The sequence below is a fragment of the Oncorhynchus kisutch genome, linkage group LG17 (assembly GCF_002021735.2).
Source record: "Oncorhynchus kisutch isolate 150728-3 linkage group LG17, Okis_V2, whole genome shotgun sequence".
NCBI classification, from domain to species: Eukaryota; Metazoa; Chordata; class Actinopteri; order Salmoniformes; family Salmonidae; genus Oncorhynchus; species Oncorhynchus kisutch.
In genome coordinates this window covers 22049102-22068982 of record NC_034190.2, presented here as the reverse complement: position 1 = coordinate 22068982, position 19881 = coordinate 22049102, and the positions used below count along the sequence as shown (strand labels likewise).

Here is a 19881-nt window from a genome sequence, read left to right as displayed (position 1 = left end):
GGAAGCTTTGTTGCGATATAGGAAGCCGATTCTAGATGTAATTTTGGATTGGAGATGCTTGATTTGAGTCTGGAAGGAGAGTTTACAGTCTAACCAGACACCTAGGTATTTGTAGTTGTCCACGTATTCTAAGTCAGAGCCGTCCAGAGTAGTGATGCTGGATGGGCAGGCAGGTGCGGGCAGTGATCGATTGAATAGCATGCATTTAGTTTTACTTGCATTTAAGAGCAGTTGGGGGCCACGGAAGGAGAGTTGCATGGCATTGAAGCCCATCTGGAGGTTAGTTAAAAAAGTGTCCAAAGAAGGGCCAGAAGTATACAGAATGGTGTCGTCTGCGTAGAGGTGGATCAGAGAATCATCAGCAGCAAGAACGACATCATTGATGTATACAGAGAAGAGAGTCGGCCCAAAAATTGAACCCTGTGGCACCCCCATAGAGACTGCCAGAGGTCCGGACAACAGGCCCTCCGATTTGACACACTGAACTCTATCAGAGAAGTAGTTGGTAAACCAGGTGAGGCAATAATTTGAGAAACCAAGGCTGTCGAGTCTGCCAATAAGAATGTGGTGATTGACAGAGTCGCAAGCCTTGGCCAGGTCGATGAATACAGCTGCACAGTAATGTCTCTTATCGATGGTGGTTATGATGTCGTTTAGGACCTTGAGAGTGGCTGAGGTGCACCCATGACCAGCTCTGAAACCAGATTGCATAGCGGAGAAGGTACGGTGGGATTCAAAATGGTCGGAAATCTGTTTGTTAACTTGGCTTTCGAAGACCTTAGAAAGACAGGGTAGGATAGATATAGGTCTGTAGCAGTTTGGGTCTAGAGTGTCACCCCCTTCAAAGAGGGGGATGACCGCGGTAGCTTTCCAATCTTTCGGAATCTCAGACGATGCGAAAGAGAGGTTGAACAAGCTAGTAATAGAGGTTGCAACAATTTCGGCAGATAATTTTAGAAAGAGAGGGTCCAGATTGTCTAGCCCGGCTGATTTGTAGGGGACCAGATTTTGCAGCTCTTTCAGAACATCAGCTATCTGGACATGGGTGAAGGAGAAATGGTGGGGGCTTTGGAGGGTTGCTGTGGAGGGTGCCGGGCAGTTGACTGGCTCTGTAATGTTGTTACTATAAAGGCTCTCTTATGTTGTTACTATAAAGGCTCTCTAATGTTGTTACTATAAAGGCTCTTAAATGTTGACATTATAAAGGGCTCTGTGATGATGTTACCATAAAGGCTCTGCAATGTTGTTACTTACAATAATGGCACTTCATTGTTGTTACTTACTATAAAGGGCTCTGTGATGATGTCACTGTAAAAGGCTCTGTAACCTTGTTACTTCAATTCTCTGTAATGTTGTTACATAAAGGCTCTGTGATGTTGTTACATAAAGGCTCTGTAATGTTGCTACATAAAAGCTCTGTAATGTTGTTATATAAAGGCTCTGTAATGTTGTCACTATAAAGGCTCTGTAATGTTGTTACTATAAAGTCTCTGTAATGTTGTTACTATAAAGTCTCTGTAATGTTGTTACTATAAAGTCTCTGTAATGTTGTTACTATAAAGTCTCTGTAATGTTGTTACTATAAAGTCTCTGTAATGTTGTTACTATAAAGTATCTGTAATACTGTTACTATAAAGGGCTCTGTAATGTTGTTACTATAAAGGGCTCTGTGATGTTGTTACTATAAAGTCTCTGTAATAATGTTACGATAAAGTCTCTGTAATGGTGTTACTATAACGTCTCTGTGATGTTGTTACTATAAAGGGCTCTGTAATGTTGTTACTATAAAGGACACTGTAATGTTGTTACTATAATGTCTCTGTAATAATGTTACTATAAAGTCTCTGTAATGTTGTTACTATAAAGTCTCTGTGATGTTGTTACTATAAAGTCTCTGTAATGTTGTTACTATAAAGGCTCTGTAATGTTGTTACTATAAAGGACTCTGTAATGTTGTTACTATAAAGTCTCTGTAATGTTGTTACTATAAAGGACTCTGTAATGTTGTTACTATAAAGTCTCTGTAATGTTGTTACTATAAAGGCTCTGTAATGTTGTCACTATAAAGGCTCTGTAATGTTGTTACTATAAAGGCTCTGTAATGTTGTTACTATAAAGGCTCTGTAATGTTGTTACTATAAAGGACTCAGTAATGTTGTTACTGTAAAGTCTCTGTAATGTTGTTACTATAAAGGACTCTGTAATGTTGTTTCTTACTATAAAATGTCTGTAATGTTGTTACTATAAAGGCTCTGTAATGTTGTTACTATAAAGGCTCTGTAATGTTGTTACTATAAAGGCTCTGTAATGTTGTTACTATAAAGGACTCTGTAATGTTGTTACTATAAAGGCTCTGTAATGTTGTTTCTTACTATAAAGTGTCTGTAATATTGTTACTATAAAGGGCTCTGTAATGTTGTTACTATAAAGGGCTCTGTAATGTTGTTACTATAAAGGACTATGTAATGTTGTTACTATAAAGTCTCCGTAATAATGTTAGTATAAAGGCTCTGTAATGTGGTTACTATAAAGTCTCCGTAATAATGTTACTATAAAGGCTCTGTAATGTTGTTACTATAAAGTCTCCGTAATAATGTTACTATAAAGGCTCTGTAATGTTGTTACTATAAAGGTTCTGTAATGTTGTTACTATAAAGGACTCTGTAATGTTGTTTCTTACTATAAAATGTCTGTAATGTTGTTACTATAAAGGCTCTGTAATGTTGTTACTATAAAGGCTCTGTAATGTTGTTACTACAAAGGCTCTGTAATGTTGTTACTATAAAGGCTCTGTAATGTTGTTACTATAAAGGCTCTGTAATGTTGTTACTATAAAGGCTCTGTAATGTTGTTACTATAAAGGCTCTGTAATGTTGTTACTATAAAGGACTCTGTAATGTTGTTACTATAAAGGCTCTGTAATGTTGTTTCTTACTATAAAATGTCTGTAATGTTGTTACTATAAAGGGCTCTGTAATGTTGTTACTATAAAGGACTATGTAATGTTGTTACTATAAAGTCTCTGTAATGTTGTTACTATAAAGGACTCTGTAATGTTGTTACTATAAAGTCTCCGTAATAATGTTACTATAAAGGCTCTGTAATGTTGTTACTATAAAGTCTCCGTAATAATGTTACTATAAAGGCTCTGTAATGTTGTTACTATAAAGGCTCTGTAATGTTGTTACTATAAAGGCTCTGTAATGTTGTTACTATAAAGGCTCTGTAATGTTGTTACTATAAAGGGCTCTGTAATGTTACTATAAAGGCTCTGTAATGTTGTTACTATAAAGGCTATGTAATGTTGTTTCTATAAAGGCTCTGTAATTTTGTTACTATAAAGGCTCTGTAATGTTGTTACTATAAAGGACTCTGTAATGTTGTTACTATAAAGGCTCTGTAATGTTGTTACTATAAAGTCTCCGTAATAATGTTACTATAAAGGCTCTGTAATGTTGTTACTATAAAGTCTCCGTAATAATGTTACTATAAAGGCTCTGTAATGTTGTTACTATAAAGGCTCTGTAATGTTGTTACTATAAAGGACTCTGTAATGTTGTTTCTTACTATAAAATGTCTGTAATGTTGTTACTATAAAGGCTCTGTAATGTTGTTACTATAAAGGCTCTGTAATGTTGTTACTATAAAGGACTCTGTAATGTTGTTACTATAAAGTCTCCGTAATAATGTTACTATAAAGGCTCTGTAATGTTGTTACTATAAAGTCTCCGTAATAATGTTACTATAAAGGCTCTGTAATGTTGTTACTATAAAGGCTCTGTAATGTTGTTACTATAAAGGGCTCTGTAATGTTGTTACTATAAAGGACTATGTAATGTTGTTACTTAAAGGCTCTGTAATGTTGTTACTATAAAGTCTCCGTAATACTGTTACTATAAAGGCTCTGTAATGTTGTTACTATAAAGTCTCCGTAATAATGTTACTATAAAGGCTCTGTAATGTTGTTACTATAAAGGCTCTGTAATGTTGTTACTATAAAGGCTCTGTAATGTTGTTACTATAAAGTCTCCGTAATAATGTTACTATAAAGGCTCTGTAATGTTGTTACTATAAAGGACTCTGTAATGTTGTTACTATAATGTCTCTGTAATGTTGTTACTATAAAGGACTCTGTAATGTTGTTACTATAAAGTCTCTATAATGTTGTTACTATAAAGGACTCTCTAATGTTGTTACTATAAAGTCTCCGTAATAATGTTACTATAAAGGCTCTGTAATGTTGTTACTATAAAGTCTCCGTAATAATGTTACTATAAAGGCTCTGTAATGTTGTTACTATAAAGGCTCTGTAATGTTGTTACTATAAAGGCTCTGTAATGTTGTTACTATAAAGGCTATGTAATGTTGTTACTATAAAGGACTCTGTAATGTTGTTACTATAAAGGCTCTGTAATGTTGTTACTATAAAGGCTCTGTAATGTTGTTACTATAAAGGCTCTGTAATGTTGTTACTATAAAGGCTCTGTAATGTTGTTACTATAAAGGCTCTGTAATGTTGTTACTATAAAGGCTCTGTAATGTTGTTTCTTACTATAAAATGTCTGTAATGTTGTTACTATAAAGTCTCTGTAATGTTGTTACTATAAAGGCTCTGTAATGTTGTTACTATAAAGGCTCTGTAATGTTGTTACTATAAAGGCTCTGTAATGTTGTTACTATAAAGGCTCTGTAATGTTGTTACTATAAAGGCTCTGTAATGTTGTTACTATAAAGGACTCTGTAATGTTGTTACTATAAAGGCTCTGTAATGTTGTTACTATAAAGGGCTCTGTAATGTTGTTACTATAAAGTCTCTGTAATGTTGTTACTATAAAGGACTCTGTAATGTTGTTACTATAAAGTCTCCGTAATAATGTTACTATAAAGACCCTGTAATGTTGTTACTATAAAGTCTCCGTAATAATGTTACTATAAAGGCTCTGTAATGTTGTTACTATAAAGGCTCTGTAATGTTGTTACTATAAAGGACTCTGTAATGTTGTTTCTTACTATAAAATGTCTGTAATGTTGTTACTATAAAGGGCTCTGTAATGTTGTTATATAAAGGCTCTGTAATGTTGTTACTATAAAGGACTCTGTAATGTTGTTACTATAAAGGCTCTGTAATATTGTTACTATAAAGGCTCTGTAATGTTGTTACTATAAAGGCTCTGTAATGTTGTTACTATAAAGGCTCTGTAATGTTGTTTCTTACTATAAAATGTCTGTAATGTTGTTACTATAAAGGGCTCTGTAATGTTGTTACTATAAAGTCTCCGTAATAATGTTACTATAAAGGCTCTGTAATGTTGTTACTATAAAGTCTCCGTAATAATGTTACTGTAAAGGACTCTGTAAAGTTGTTACATACATTTTCTGTAATGTTGTTACTATAAAGGCTCTGTAATGTTGTTACTATAAAGGCTCTGTAAAGTTGTTACTATAAAGGCTCTGTAATGTTGTTACTATAAAGGCTCTGTAAAGTTGTTACATAAATTATCTGTAATTTTGTTACTATAAAGTCTCTGTAATGTTGTTACTATAATGGACTATGTAATGTTGTTACTATAAAGGCTCTGTAATGTTGTTACTATAAAGGCTCTGTAAAGTTGTTACATAAATTATCTGTAATTTTGTTACTATAAAGTCTCTGTAATGTTGTTACTATAATGGACTATGTAATGTTGTTACTATAAAAGGGCTCTGTAATGTTGTTACTATAAAGGACTATGTAATGTTGTTACTATAAAGTCTCTGTAATGTTGTTACTATAAAGGACTCTGTAATGTTGTTACTATAAAGTCTCCGTAATAATGTTACTATAAAGGCTCTGTAATGTTGTTACTATAAAGTCTCCGTAATAATGTTACTATAAAGGCTCTGTAATGTTGTTACTATAAAGGACTTTGTAATGTTGTTACTATAAAGTCTCTGTAATGTTACTATAAAGTCTCTGTAATGTTGTTACTATAAAGGCTATGTAATGTTGTTACTATAAAGGGCACTGTAATGTTGTTACTATAAAGGGCACTGTAATGTTGTTACTATAATGGACTATGTAATGTTGTTACTATAAAAGGGCTCTGTAATGTTGTTACTATAAAGGACTATGTAATGTTGTTACTATAAAGTCTCTGTAATGTTGTTACTATAAAGGACTCTGTAATGTTGTTACTATAAAGTCTCCGTAATAATGTTACTATAAAGGCTCTGTAATGTTGTTACTATAAAGTCTCCGTAATAATGTTACTATAAAGGCTCTGTAATGTTGTTACTATAAAGGACTCTGTAATGTTGTTACTATAAAGTCTCTGTAATGTTACTATAAAGTCTCTGTAATGTTGTTACTATAAAGGCTATGTAATGTTGTTACTATAAAGGGCACTGTAATGTTGTTACTATAAAGGGCACTGTAATGTTGTTACTATAAAGACTCTGTAATGTTGTTACTATAAAGACTCTGTAATGTTGTTACTATAAAGGGCTCTGTAATAATGTTACTATAAAGGCTCTGTAATGTTGTTACTATAAAGGCTCTGTAATGTTGTTACTATAAAGGACTCTGTAATAATGTTACTATAAAGGACTATGTAGTGTTGTTACTATAAAGGCTCTGTAATGTTGTTACTATAAAGGACTCTGTAATAATGTTACTATAAAGGCTCTGTAATAATGTTACTATAAAGGCTCTGTGGTGCTCCTATATTATAAAGGCTGACGCATAGAGACACTGCAACCTTGGGATGTCTCTCTCTCTATGCAGTAAACCTATACACTACAGGTAGATCCTGCAGTCACATTACAGCTTCCAGCTTTGCTCAAACACACACGTGCACAAGAACTCACGCATAAACAAACGCACACACCACAATACTAACGTATGGTATGAATGTGGCTGTAATTTCCCTGGTAATAGCCATGTCCATGTTTACGTAAGCTGATGTGAGCTTGGGCAGGGGGATAAATATGAAAAATGCTTTGGGCCAAGCTAAGGAGAGATGGGGGAATAAAGAGATGGAGAGAGGGGGGATTACAAGTCACAGATTTTATCACACTCTCACTGACCCTGTCTCCCCTGATTTACTAACACTCAGTCTGCCCTACAGGTTTTTCTTCTCCATATTGCTAGTAATGATAGACCTACCTATCTAATCCTTTGTATGTTTAATGGATCCAGTTCCCTAGGGGTAGGAGCAAGGAGTTCAAGTGGCATTGGTCAGAAAAGCTTCTCGAATCACTGCTCTGTAATCAGTCAGTTCTCTCCACTAGAGAATTAATCGGCTGACCCTATGACTGTTCCATAGACCCACAGGCATCAGGAGGATGGGACATAGTGTTCAGGTAGAAATACCTAGTATAGAACACACATGATCATTCTCTGTCATATCAAATTAATTGTAGCAGTTCTATCGAATACATCTCTGTCTACATCATTGATCCACAAAAGGCCGCTCCATAGGCCAACATTTACCTCATATACTATCCACTGCCTATTATAAACACGCTATGATTTACATCCCGCTTTACATCCGCACTGTACCCACGCTGGGTGTGGCCACTGCCCGGATACATCATGACGTTACGTGCGCGGATGCAGTGTGCTCTCTCCCCTCTCATTGCATAAACAAAGACAACGATGTGTAGGTGACATGTTATCACAAAAACCCAGTTGACAACAAAAATACAACGTCTCTTAGAATACCTTAACCGTTATTGTACCCCACAATGCCACGTTGTACGTTGTTAGTAAACAAAGATGCTTCGTTAGGAAGTATAAAAACGCTTACTCACGCACAATCAGGATTCAAGAAATCCAGTCGATTATAGCCGATTTCCCCTCGTATATCAAGATCAACCGGGTGGGGAACTATTGTAGTAAATGTGGAATGTGGGATTTTATTATATGTGCCGCAAGGGCACGCGGTAAAATCCCGGGTACGGTGTGGAGAAGAAGCGTAAAACGGTAACGTCAAACACTGGAACTTTTCCCACCGGAAAAACGGCCGTTATGTCAGTTGATCAAGATGATGGGATATGTCTGTCGAGTCAAGGTCATCTCAGATTTACTCGTTTCTTCTATTTCCGTTCGTTTTCCTATGCCAATAGCCATCTCTCTCTATCTCTCTTTCTCTCTCTCTTGCTCTCCGTCCAGCTCTTACCGAAAAACACCGACCGCACTGTACCGACTGTGACGTCACGAACGTCCACAGCTGCTGCAGGATGATAAATGTATATTAAAGCCTATCGTTTAAATAAGCAGAAATACTACCACCTTGTTATCAAATTAGTACTACCACTATGAACAAAAATCGTATACATGGTTATGGATGGATAAAATTTTAAAAACGAGGCTAACTCTGGCTTTTGAAAAAAAAAGAAAATGGCATCATAAAATGAGCTTGGATGTTTAATATGAGCTCGAAATAGCCCATTTTGAAATAGCCCACATTCTGTTTGCAATGAGTGAATGTTGAGGGGAAATAGACAAATGCCTAAAGGATTGTAGATAGCCCAAGCATGCTTCATGAAAATCTAAGTCCTCATTTTGGCAATATCCTATGTCCTATGCCACAGTCAAAAATAGGCCGAACTGATTTTCAACCCACTGACAGGCACATGACGTGCCCACTTGTACACTCTTCTAACTGACGAAGCTGTGTGTGTGTTTTATTTCATGTAACCAATGTATTTTAATAGGTAAATTGACTGAAAACGTATTTTCATTTAAAGCAACGAACTGGGGGATAGTTACAAGGGAGAGGAATGAGCCATTTGGAAACTGGGGATGATTAGGTGGCCATGATGGTATTAGTGCCAGTTTAGGAATTTAGCCAGGACACCAGGGTTAACACCCCTACTCTTACAATAAGTGCCATGGGATCTTTAGTGACCACAGAGAGCCAGGACACTCATTTAACATCCCATCTGAAAGACAGCACCTTACACAGGGCAATGTCCCAATCACTGCCCTGGGGTAAAAATAAAATAAAAATAGAGCAGATGAAAGAGTGCCTCCTACAAGCCCTCTAACACCACTTCCAGCAGCATCTGGTCTCCCATCCAGGGACCAACCAGAACCAACCCTGCTTAGCTTCAGAGGAAAGTCAGCAGTGGGATGTAGGGTGGTATGCTGCTGCTGCTGCTGTTGGTCCGTGTGTGTGTGTGTGTGTGTGTGTTTGATGAACTGTGAGTTGGGGACACAGAGGCCCCATTGTCTCTAGGGAAAAATTAACAGCTATTGGCTGAGTTTCAATCCAGAACGTTGATCCCTCCCCTCTGCCCTCATTTCCTGTCCTTCACAACAGCTGAGATAACAGTGTGTCCCAATAGTCGGAAGTGGTTTCCTTTCCCCACCTCTCCTTCATCTGAACTCAATTTAACATCTTATCTGGAGAATGGTACACTTTGGAGGGCAGTGTCCCCATCACTGTTCAGGGTCCTTGGAGTCTCCACTTTCAGCAGGACCTGGTCTCCCAGTCTTATCCAAGGATTGACTAGGACCACTCTGCTTAGCTTCATAGGCATCCCTGTATACATAGTAGTATTCATGGCTACTATGTTGATGACTCTATCTTGACCTCTGATTGGCTAGGTGGTTTCCACCATATTGTTAGAATCCATTCCGTTTTGGGATTGTTTTGGGTCTTGGCTTATGTGTGGTTTTTTGGACTACATCAAGGATCAAGTCCCCGTCTTAAGAGAAAGGAGGATCCTGCAGTACCACATGTGAACACAGAGCGTCAGTATAGCGCCACTGTCTAGGCTTTCACAGAGGAGAGGTTTTCCTGAATGTGACACCAACGTCCATCATGAGTGCAGTGTGCGGACTTTGGCAACAGAGTGAAAGGCCCGATAGTTCTAATGTAAAGTAGCCTAAACAAAGAAGCTAATAATAACAGCGATTCAGCACAACTGAAGCGGAAAGAGGCAGAATCAGAATTACGAAGTTCACCACTAAATGTAGCACCACCAAACAGTGGACGGTCACAGGTGCAGCATCTAGGGCTGCGTTTAGACAGGCAACCCAATTCTTATCTTTATGTCACTAATTTATATTTTGACCAATTACATAAGATATTTTCACATCTGATCTTTTTCAAGCTGATCTGATCGTTCAAAAGACCAAATAGTTTAAAAAAATATCAGGATTGGGCTGCCTGTCTAAACGCAGCCTATTAGGCCTAGGCCTATACTCTCGATTGTTAGCATATTTATTTCCTAACAAATAGTAAATTAAGTGAAATTAAAGAAGACAGACTAGACTACATCCAAACACAAACAAACCACTCGGATGATGATAAATAAATCATGCTCCAGCGGTCATTGTTCAGAGACTACCTATCTATAAAGTGCGCGTTCATGTCTCTCCGCGCTCTGCTATTGTTCCGCTCGCGCGTTTCCCTTGGTTCAACAGTTCTGTAGCAACAACACCAACCCCAACCCCCACCCCCACCTCCACAAAAACACGGTGTTTATAACATCCACCCTCGGGGACGCGCACTGGACACTGGCTTTCACTGATGCATATTATTTTGTTGGACAATGTTCTTGCGTAATTTGTGCGTTTGGTAGACTGTTTATCTGATTTCCAGTTGACTTATGATTTGTGGTGCATGTCAATACAGAAGATTGTTGTGCGGTTCTGGGTTTCGGAAGGGCTTGTTCAGAGGGACTCTGCCCGAAGCGCGATTCTGACGATTTATTTTATTGACGATTTTCTGAGAGATTGTAATATACAACTGTGCACACTTGGATGTGAGAAACTATTATGTATAGTTGTCTACCATATGCATTGTAAGGGAAGGGAAGATAGTCTACTGCAACTGATTTTCGACAGAGGAGGAGGTGGGGTGGATTGTTAGATAAGAGGGATTTTTAAGTGGGGTTTTTTAAGGGGCTCAGCCAGGACATGTGAGAAGAACAAAACTATGCCCCTCACTGACGGACGAGAGCGGACAACGGACACACGCACCTGTCTGTCCACTGTCACACCGTGGCACATGGTGGTGTGTTTTTGTCTGGTTTTCTCTCTAGGAGACATATAATTTACAGCCTTTTGCTGGCTTTAGTGATTCGGTTTATTTTTGTCCAACCTATAGCCTAGGATACAATAGGAGATACTTGGACCCAAATATATTCAATTTTTAAATTTGTATCTATTCAGATCACTTTAGTCTCAGATAAAATCTATTTTGCAAACGAGACTTGGTCGAATAGCAGCAATAGGCCTAATGTCTCATTGAGATTTAAATAATCCCTTCTTCAAAGGAGCATTGAATTAATTGAAAATGAATTTCGAACAGATTCTAACAGCTGTAGGAGGGTTTGGAAAGTACCAGAAGATTTTGTATGTGTGGATCTGTCTGCCTCAGATACTACTGGGTTTTCATATGATGGCCAGCATCTTTACCGGGGCTACACCAGGACATCGCTGCCGGGACAGCCCGAGCTCAGGCCCCGGTAATAACGTTCATAATGGTAGCCTGGCTTTGACTTCAGCCGTTACTGTTACTGCAAAGCTGAACCTCAGCATCCCGGTGGATCCACAGGTGGACGACTCCTGCGTCCTCGTGGACATTCTAACAGAGAACGGGACTGCGCGCGCGCCTTGTGAGAACGGATGGGTGTACAGCCAGGAGATTTATCAAAGCACTACCATCACTGAGGTAAATAATGCCTTTCCCTTAAATTGTGTTCAGATTAATGGGGTTAATAGGAAAATGTTAGTTTCATCTGTTCACTTCCCTACTACAGTGCCATGGTCAACAGGGTACCATGGATGGAGACTAGGTGGAACCTCAGCTGTGCTAGGGGAAGATGTTATGAACAGTTCTCTCATCAAACCTGTTGTTCCCTGTCTCACTACACTCACTCACACACTCTCTCTCTCTCTCCTACAGTGGGACTTGGTGTGTGACAAGGCATGGCTCAACAGTCTGGGGTCTTCTGTCTACATGTTGGGTCTGCTGGTGGGAGCAGTCATCTTTGGAGCTATGGCAGACAGGTACATAACATAACCCTTGGCCCCAAACCTCTAACCTCTGACCCTCTCTACATGTTGGGTCTGCTAGTGGGAGCAGTCATCTTTGGAGCTATGGCAGACAGGTACATAATAACATAACCCTTGGCCCCAAACCTCTAACCTCTGACCCTCTCTACATGTTGGGTCTGCTGGTGGGAGCAGTCATCTTTGGAGCTATGGCAGACAGGTACATAACATAACCCTTGGCCCCAAACCTCTAACCTCTGACCCTCTCTACATGTTGGGTCTGCTGGTGGGAGCAGTCATCTTTGGAGCTATGGCAGACAGGTACATAACATAACCCTTGGCCCCAAACCTCTAACCTCTGACCCTCTCTACATGTTGGGTCTGCTGGTGGGAGCAGTCATCTTTGGAGCTATGGCAGACAGGTACATAACATAACCCTTGGCCCCAAACCTCTAACCTCTGACCCTCTCTACATGTTGGGTCTGCTGGTGGGAGCAGTCATTTTTGGAGCTATGGCAGACAGGTACATAACATAACCCTTGGCCCCAAACCTCTAACCTCTGACCCTCTCTACATGTTGGTTCTGCTGGAGGAAACTGTCGTCTTTGAAGCTATGACAGACAGGTATAGTATTAATTTGAGACAGTTTACTACAGCAGGGGGGAAAAATCCTATAGCAACAGGAATTTGAATTATTATGTGGATTATCAAAGCACTACCATCACTGAGGTAAATAATGCCTTTCCCTTTTTGTATGGGTTGATACATTTTTTGTGGAAAATACAAACGTTAGAATCATTTTTAAACATCAAATGCACTACAAGTCTTTCTTCATTGCAGGAATGTTCTCTGGCAACAGGGTGATCAGATTAAGATCCTACATCTGTAGAATCTTCAATAAACCTTGACCCCTACCACCAGACCCTAAACTTGCCATACTCCCAGAACGGGGTCAAAAGGACCACAGGTCCTGACTTAAAGGAACTAAGTCGGACTTTCAATTTAATGCTGTTATGAGTTGTAATAGTAAAATGCACAAGGTGCAAATTCAAAATGTGGTAATGTATGGGCAGTTTTCCTCTTGTTATGTCATTCACTAACAGACCTTAGAGAGAGATATTTATAACCTGTCAGGAATTTACAGTTTATTAAGTACCAGCCCATGTTAGCTAGGTAGGATGTTAGCTAGGTAGGATGTTAGCTAGGTAGGTAAGTCAGGCTAACTAAGCAGCTATCTAAATCTTGTAGTTACCATGGCCAGATTATGTGCCCATGGGGGCCTCCATGCCCCATGGCAAAATGTGTATAATTGCAGGAACTTATCTTTAAAACTGCAAAATGTTCTCTCAACCAAAAAGAGGGGTGTGAACAGTTTGGGGTCGCATGGGTCGCGAGGTGGGGGTTTGTTACTACGCCGATAAATTACAATATCCATCCGGACCTTAGTCACCTAGGAAATTTCAGTGGCTCTGACCCCTACCTAAAACCTAACCCATGGTCAACAGGTACAATACTGAATTTATAACTTCAATGTCATACATTTTGATAAATACTCACAGTCTCCCTCCCTTCCCTCTCTCCCTCTCTGTCCCCCTCTCCCTCTCTCTGTAGGATTGGTAGGAGGAATGCCCTGCTCCTCTCCCTAGCACTACAGACAGTGTTTGGAGTGGCTGGGGCTTTCGCTCCAAACTTCCCTGTGTATGTCCTGCTGCGATTTATTCTGGGGACTACTATCTCTGGAGTCATCATCAACGCCTTTGTACTGGGTACACACACACACATGTATACCCCCCCCCAAAATGTTAACTGTAATCTATATGACTGCTATTTACACAGGACTGTAATTTACATGAGACCATTCTGCCAAACATTCAATCCATTATTAGAATTTAAACAGTACCACAATGACATCACCTATATTCCTTCTTTCCAACCCCAGAACACACATTATTCCTAACCCCTGACCCCTAGCTCTATTCTCAGAAACCTAAACCCCTTAGTTCCACACCACCCGATCCACTCAAACCTTAATCTCCCCTTCCCCTTCCCCTTCCCCTTAACCTAACCCTTATTATACCTCTCCTTCCTTTCTCCTCTGCTTTCCTTCTACCCTCTTCTCCCCCTCTCCTTCCATCCCTCATTCTCTCCACAGGTACAGAGTGGACGTGTGCCCAGCGTCGCATGTTAGCTGGTGTCTTCACTGACTACTTCTTTGGCCTGGGCTACATGCTAATAGCTGGACTAGCCTACCTCATACGAGACTGGAGAAAACTACAGCTGGCTATATCTGTTCCTGGCTTTCTGTTCATCTTCTATATATGGTGAGGACACACACACACACTAATGCTTGGCCGGGTGCTCTTCACTATTCATGTCTCTTTCTCTCTCCCAGAAGAAAAAAGTAATGTCCGCAACTCTGGTATTCTCCCATGGTGATTTAATCAGACGCACAAAATAAAGACGTTTCGTTCCGAGTTGGATCTTCGTCAGGTCATCATACACCACTGTGAAACACACCTACCTAAAAAACCTCTAGATGCATTAACATCTGGTCACTTGAATACATATAATACTTTAACCTCACAATAAATATTACACAGTAGACATGATGGAAAAACGTAAATACATTTTGTCTTGTATCCATGTAAATATACAGTGCCTTTGAAAAGTATTCAGACCCCTTGACTTTTCCACATTTTGTTACTTTACAGGCTTGTTCTAAAATTGATTAAATAAAAAAAATCCTCAGCAATCTACACACAATACGCCATATTGACAAAGAAAAAAACAGAAATACCTTATTTACATAAGAATTCAGCACCTTTGCTATTAGACTCTAAATTGAGCTCAGCTGCATCCTGTTTCCATTGATCATCCTTGAGATGTTTCTTCAACTTGATTGGACCTGTTGTAAATTCCAGCTGTTGTAAATTCAATTGATTGGACATGATTTGGAAAGGCACACACCTGTCTCTATAAGGTCCCACAGTTTGACCATGCATGTCAGAGCAAAAACCAAGCCATGACATCAAAGGAATTGTCCGTAGAGCTCAGAGACAGGATTGTGTCGAGGCACAGATCTGGGGTAACAAAACATTTCTGCAGCATTGAAGGTCCCCAAAGAACACAGTGGTCTCCATCATTCTTAAATGGAAGATTTTTGGAACCACCAAGACTCTTCCTAGAGCTGGCTGCCCGGCCAAACTGAGCAATCTGGGGAGAAGGGCCTTGGTCCGGGAGGTAACCAATAACCTGATGGTCACTCTGACAGAGCTCTAGAGTTCCTCTTTGGAGATGGGAGAACCTTCCAGAAGGACAACCATCTTTGCAGCACTACATCAATCAAGCCTTTATGATAGAGTGGCCAGATGGAAGCCACTCATCAGTAAAAGGCACGACACCCCTCTTGGAGTTTGCCAAAAGGCAACTAAAGATTCACAGACCACGAGAAACAAAATTCTCTGGTCTGATGAAACCAAGATTTAATTATTTGGCCTGAATGCCAAGTGTCATGTATGGCGGAAACCTGGCATCATCCCTACAGCATTATGCCGTGGGGATGTTTTTCAGTGGAAGGGTCTGGGAGACTAGTCAGGATCGAGACAAAGATGAGCAGAGCAAAGAACAGAGAGACACTTGATGAAAACCTGCTCCAGAGCACTGGGAACCTCAGACATGGGCAAAGGTTCACCTTCCAATAGGACAACGACCCTAAGCACACAGCCAAGACAATGCAGGAGTGGCTTCGGGACAAGTCTCTGAATGTCCTTGAGTGTCCTTGAGAGACCTGAAAATAGCTGTGCAGCGACGCTCCCCATCTAATCTGACAGAGCTTGAGAGGATCTGCAGAGAAGAATGGGAGAAACTACCCAAATACAGGTGTGCCAAGCTTGTAGCGTAATACCCAAGAAAACTCTGCTGTAATCGCTGCCAAAGGTGCTTCAACAAGGTACTTAGTAAAGGGTCTGAATAATTATATAAATGTGATATTTCTTTTTTTTTAAATAAAAACCTATTTTTGCTTTGTCATTATGGGGTATTGTGTGAAGATTGATGAGGGATTTGTTAAAAAAAAAAACATTTTAGAATAAGGCTGGACAAAGTCAAGGGGTCTGAATACTTTCCGAAGGCACTGTAGGTGTGCAATAGAATAAAAAAATGGGTGAGACAAATGCGTCAATCATTTTGTATAAAGTATGATATTATATACTCTCTCTCTACCCTCAGGGTGCTTCCTCAGTCAGCTAGGTGGTTGCTAGCCAATGACAGGAGAGAGGAGGCCATTGTTCTACTACGCAAAGCTGCTACAGTCAACGGACGTGTATTACCACCTACTATACAGGTACCACACAGACACATCTTATGTTTTTCACAGTGTTTGAGCATGCAAATAAAATATTTTATGTGTGTGTATGTTTAGGTGGACTGGTGTGACATGGAAGGTAGAAGGAGTCACTCAGCTGCAGATCTTGTTAGAACACCCCAGATGAGGAAAAGAGCTCTTATCCTTTTCTATGTCTGGTAACTAAGAAGTGTGTGTGTGTGTGGACGTGTTTAACTATACATGTGGGGACCAGAAGTTCACACAAGAATAGTAAACAAACAAAAATTTGAAACTGGGGACATTTTAGTCCCCACAAGGTCAAATGCTATTTCTAGGGGGTTTCTGGTTAAGGTTAGAATTAGTGTTAGGGTTATAATTAGGTTTAGGTTTAGGAGCTAGGGTTAGTTTTTCGGGTTACAGGCTCACTACACAGCTCGCATCGCAAAATAAATTTAGAAATCTATACTATTCAATTATTGCACCCACACTGCTCGCGTGTGCCAACGAGCGTCTGCGTTGAAAGGGCTAAAATAAAAGTCAGTTCTATTTCTGACGCAGATCGAGCTGCAAGTCCTGCCTCTCCCATCTCCTCATTGGTTTATAGAAGCAGATACCCACGTGCCATCTCCTCATTGGTTATACCCACGTGGGTGACTGAAAGACGAACGAGGTCGGTGGCGGTAATGCACCTAATTTATGAAAGTTGCCAATCGCAATATAAAATCAAGAGAAGAAAAAGCCTAGAAGGAGGAGAGATGACTAGAAACAATTCGTTTGACCGTTTTATGTGTGGATTAATTGTCGGAGTAGAGGACCTTGTGCATTTCAGGTAAAATAACTCAATGTTTATATCCCAGGACAAATTAGCTAGCAACAGCAAGCTAGCTAAATAGGACAAATTAGTTAGCAAGTGCAAGCTAACTAGCTAAATTGCCATAAAGGTTTAATGCTTTTCGACCTGTCCCCAAATTAATGTAATTGGTTCAGAGTTTTTTAAAATATTTTAACCTGTGTTTGGTGTGGGGGGACAAAATGCATTTATGCACGATGGCGCACGTGCGCAGCCAGTTTGGGTTACGTGTTAGGGTTTGAATAAGGATATAAGGTTAGGGTTAGGTTTATGGTTAGGGAAAATTGGATTTTGAATGGGACTGAATTGTGTGTCCCCAGGAGATTAGTGATACAAGACTGTGTGTATGTGTGTGTCTAACCCTGCTCTTTCTCTCTCTAGGTTTGTGAATGTATTGGTATATTATGGACTGTCTCTAGGTGTATCTAAACTGGGCTCAGACCTCTACCTGACTCAGTTCATCTTTGGATTGGTGGAGATCCCTGCCAGGTCATTGGTTCTCCTGTTCCTCCCTTGGAGCAGACGCCTATCCCAGAGTGTCTTTCTGGCCCTGGGGGGCGTGGCCTGTCTGCTCACTCTAACTGTACCTACAGGTGTGTGTGTGTGTGTGTGTGTGTGTGTGTGTGTGTGTGTGTGTGTGTGTGTGTGTGTGTGTGTGTGTGTCAGTGGAGACTCCTCATAGGAGGAAGGTTATCCTTTTTAGATAAAACTATACTAAATATAATCACGTCACCAAATAATTGATTAAAACACACTATTTTGCAAAGAAGGTCTACTGTAGCCTCAACAGCACTCTGTGGGGTAGCACCATGGTGTAGCCGGAGGACAGCTAGCTTCCATCCTCCTCTGAGTACAATGATTTCAATACAAAACCTAAGAGGCTCATGGTTCTCACCCCCTTCCTCCAACATATAATCCAATCAAAGGATCAGAGAATTAATCTAGTATTGAAAGCTTAAGCTACAGCTAGCTAGCACTGCAGTGCATAAAATGTGGTGAGTAGTTGACTCGAAGCGAGAGAAAGAAAATAGTTGAACATTTATTCCTAAATGAAGGAGAAGCAAGAGAAATAGAGAGATTATCATTTTTTTCAGTTTCACTTATTTAGCTAGTAAATGCAGCGAGCTAGTTTAGCCTACCGAAACACACTGCTCAAACAGAGGGATGCTATGTTAGCTAGCTGGCTATGACTATCCAACACAACTGAAACTCCTAAAGTCAAGGTAAGCTTTTGGTTTTACTAATTTATTGCCACTGGGGCCCACTGGTGTAACTGCTTACTGGCTGTACACTGTAGCGTTACTGCATGATTGTAGCGAATTGGGTCCACATATTGGGTCCACAAAACAGCTGCTAGTCTGTCTACAAAACACCACGGCAGGTAGCCTAGCGGTTAGGAGCGTTGTGCTAAATGACAAAATCATGTAATAAACATTCTCTCTCCATCCCTCTCTCTCTCTCAGACCATCCCAACCTGATAACAGGTCTAGCCATGGTAGGAAAGTTTGGTATCACTGCTTCCTTCGCCGTTATCTATGTTTATACTGCTGAGATCTTCCCAACTGTACTACGGTAAGAAGTGTGTGTGTGTGTGTGTGTGTGTGTGTGTGTGTGTGTGTGTGTGCACATTCATTTGTGTGATTGCCAACTTCAATTACCAGTGTGTGTGTGTCTACAGGCAGACAGGAATAGGTGTGTCCAGTATGTTTGCCCGTGTAGGGGGTGTGTTAGCCCCCCTTATCAACATGCTCCATACCAGAAGCCCCTCTCTACCCATGCTCATCTTTGGCTGCACCCCCCTGCTTGGCGCAGTTCTCGCCCTGGCACTGCCAGAGACTGCCAACAGACCACTACCGGATACCGTAGAAGATGCAGAGAACTGGGATACTAGGTACTATATCTACTGACAGACAGACACACAAACACACATCAGGGTTGGGTTCAATTCCATTTCAATTCCAGTCAATTCAATTCAGGAAGTACAATGAAATTTAAACTTTTCAATGAGGAAAATGTGGAATTGGAATTTGGTTAACATTCTGAATGAACTGGAATTGACCCCAACCCTGACACACACACACGCGCACACACATAATCAAGTCCACAAACTAACCCCTATTGCCAACCATAACCTGTGTTTCTTGACTGTTTTTGTTTAAAACGTTTTATGAGTTTGTTTTCTACTTCAGGTTTCCTCCAAAGAAGGGCCAAGGAGAGGACATTATCCAATCAGCAAGCAGCACAGAGGGGCAGGAACTACAGTGCCTAGCAACGGAGTCTTGACCACTCACACACATCCCAGCAATCCACACACAAACACACATATGGTTCAAGTCAGAAGTTTACATACACCTTAGCCAAATACATTTAAACTCAGTTTTTCACAATTCCTTACATTTAATCCTAGTAAATATTCCCTGTTTTAAGTCAGTTAGGATCACCACTTTATTTTAAGAATGTGAAATGTCAGAATAATAGTAGAGAGAATGATTTATTTCAGCTTTTATTTCTTTCATCACATTCTCAGTGGGTCAGAAGTTTACATACACTCAATTAGTATTTGGTAGCATTGCCTTTAATTTGTTTAACTTGGGTCAAACGTTTCGGGTAGCCTTCCACAAGCTTCCCACAATAAGTTGGGTGAATTTTGTCCCATTCCTCCTGACAGAGCTGGTGTAACTGAGTCAGATTTGTAGGCCTCCTTGTTCACACACACTT

The 19881-nt window shown here is 40.0% G+C and overlaps 2 protein-coding genes across 2 annotated transcripts in view; one reads left to right on the top strand and one right to left on the bottom strand.

Annotated features, from left to right (window-relative positions):
• trak1b (trafficking protein, kinesin binding 1b) overlaps positions 1-8207 on the bottom strand; it is a 38702-nt gene extending 30495 nt beyond the window's left edge. Inside the window, exon 1 of the mRNA XM_020505243.2 lies at positions 7792-8207. The gene's annotated coding sequence lies outside the window, so the exon portion shown is untranslated. The remainder of the gene's footprint in view (positions 1-7791) is intronic.
• Positions 8208-10513: 2306 nt separating this feature from the next.
• On the top strand, positions 10514-19548 carry si:dkey-166k12.1 (solute carrier family 22 member 13). The gene is made up of 10 exons (XM_031793286.1): positions 10514-11666; positions 11901-12004; positions 13601-13755; positions 14142-14310; positions 16217-16331; positions 16410-16510; positions 17545-17756; positions 18627-18735; positions 18842-19054; positions 19353-19548. The coding sequence occupies exons 1-10, from the start codon at positions 11289-11291 to the stop codon at positions 19444-19446; spliced, it is 1650 nt and encodes a 549-aa protein (XP_031649146.1). The 5' UTR covers positions 10514-11288; the 3' UTR covers positions 19447-19548.
• Positions 19549-19881: the final 333 nt, after the last annotated feature.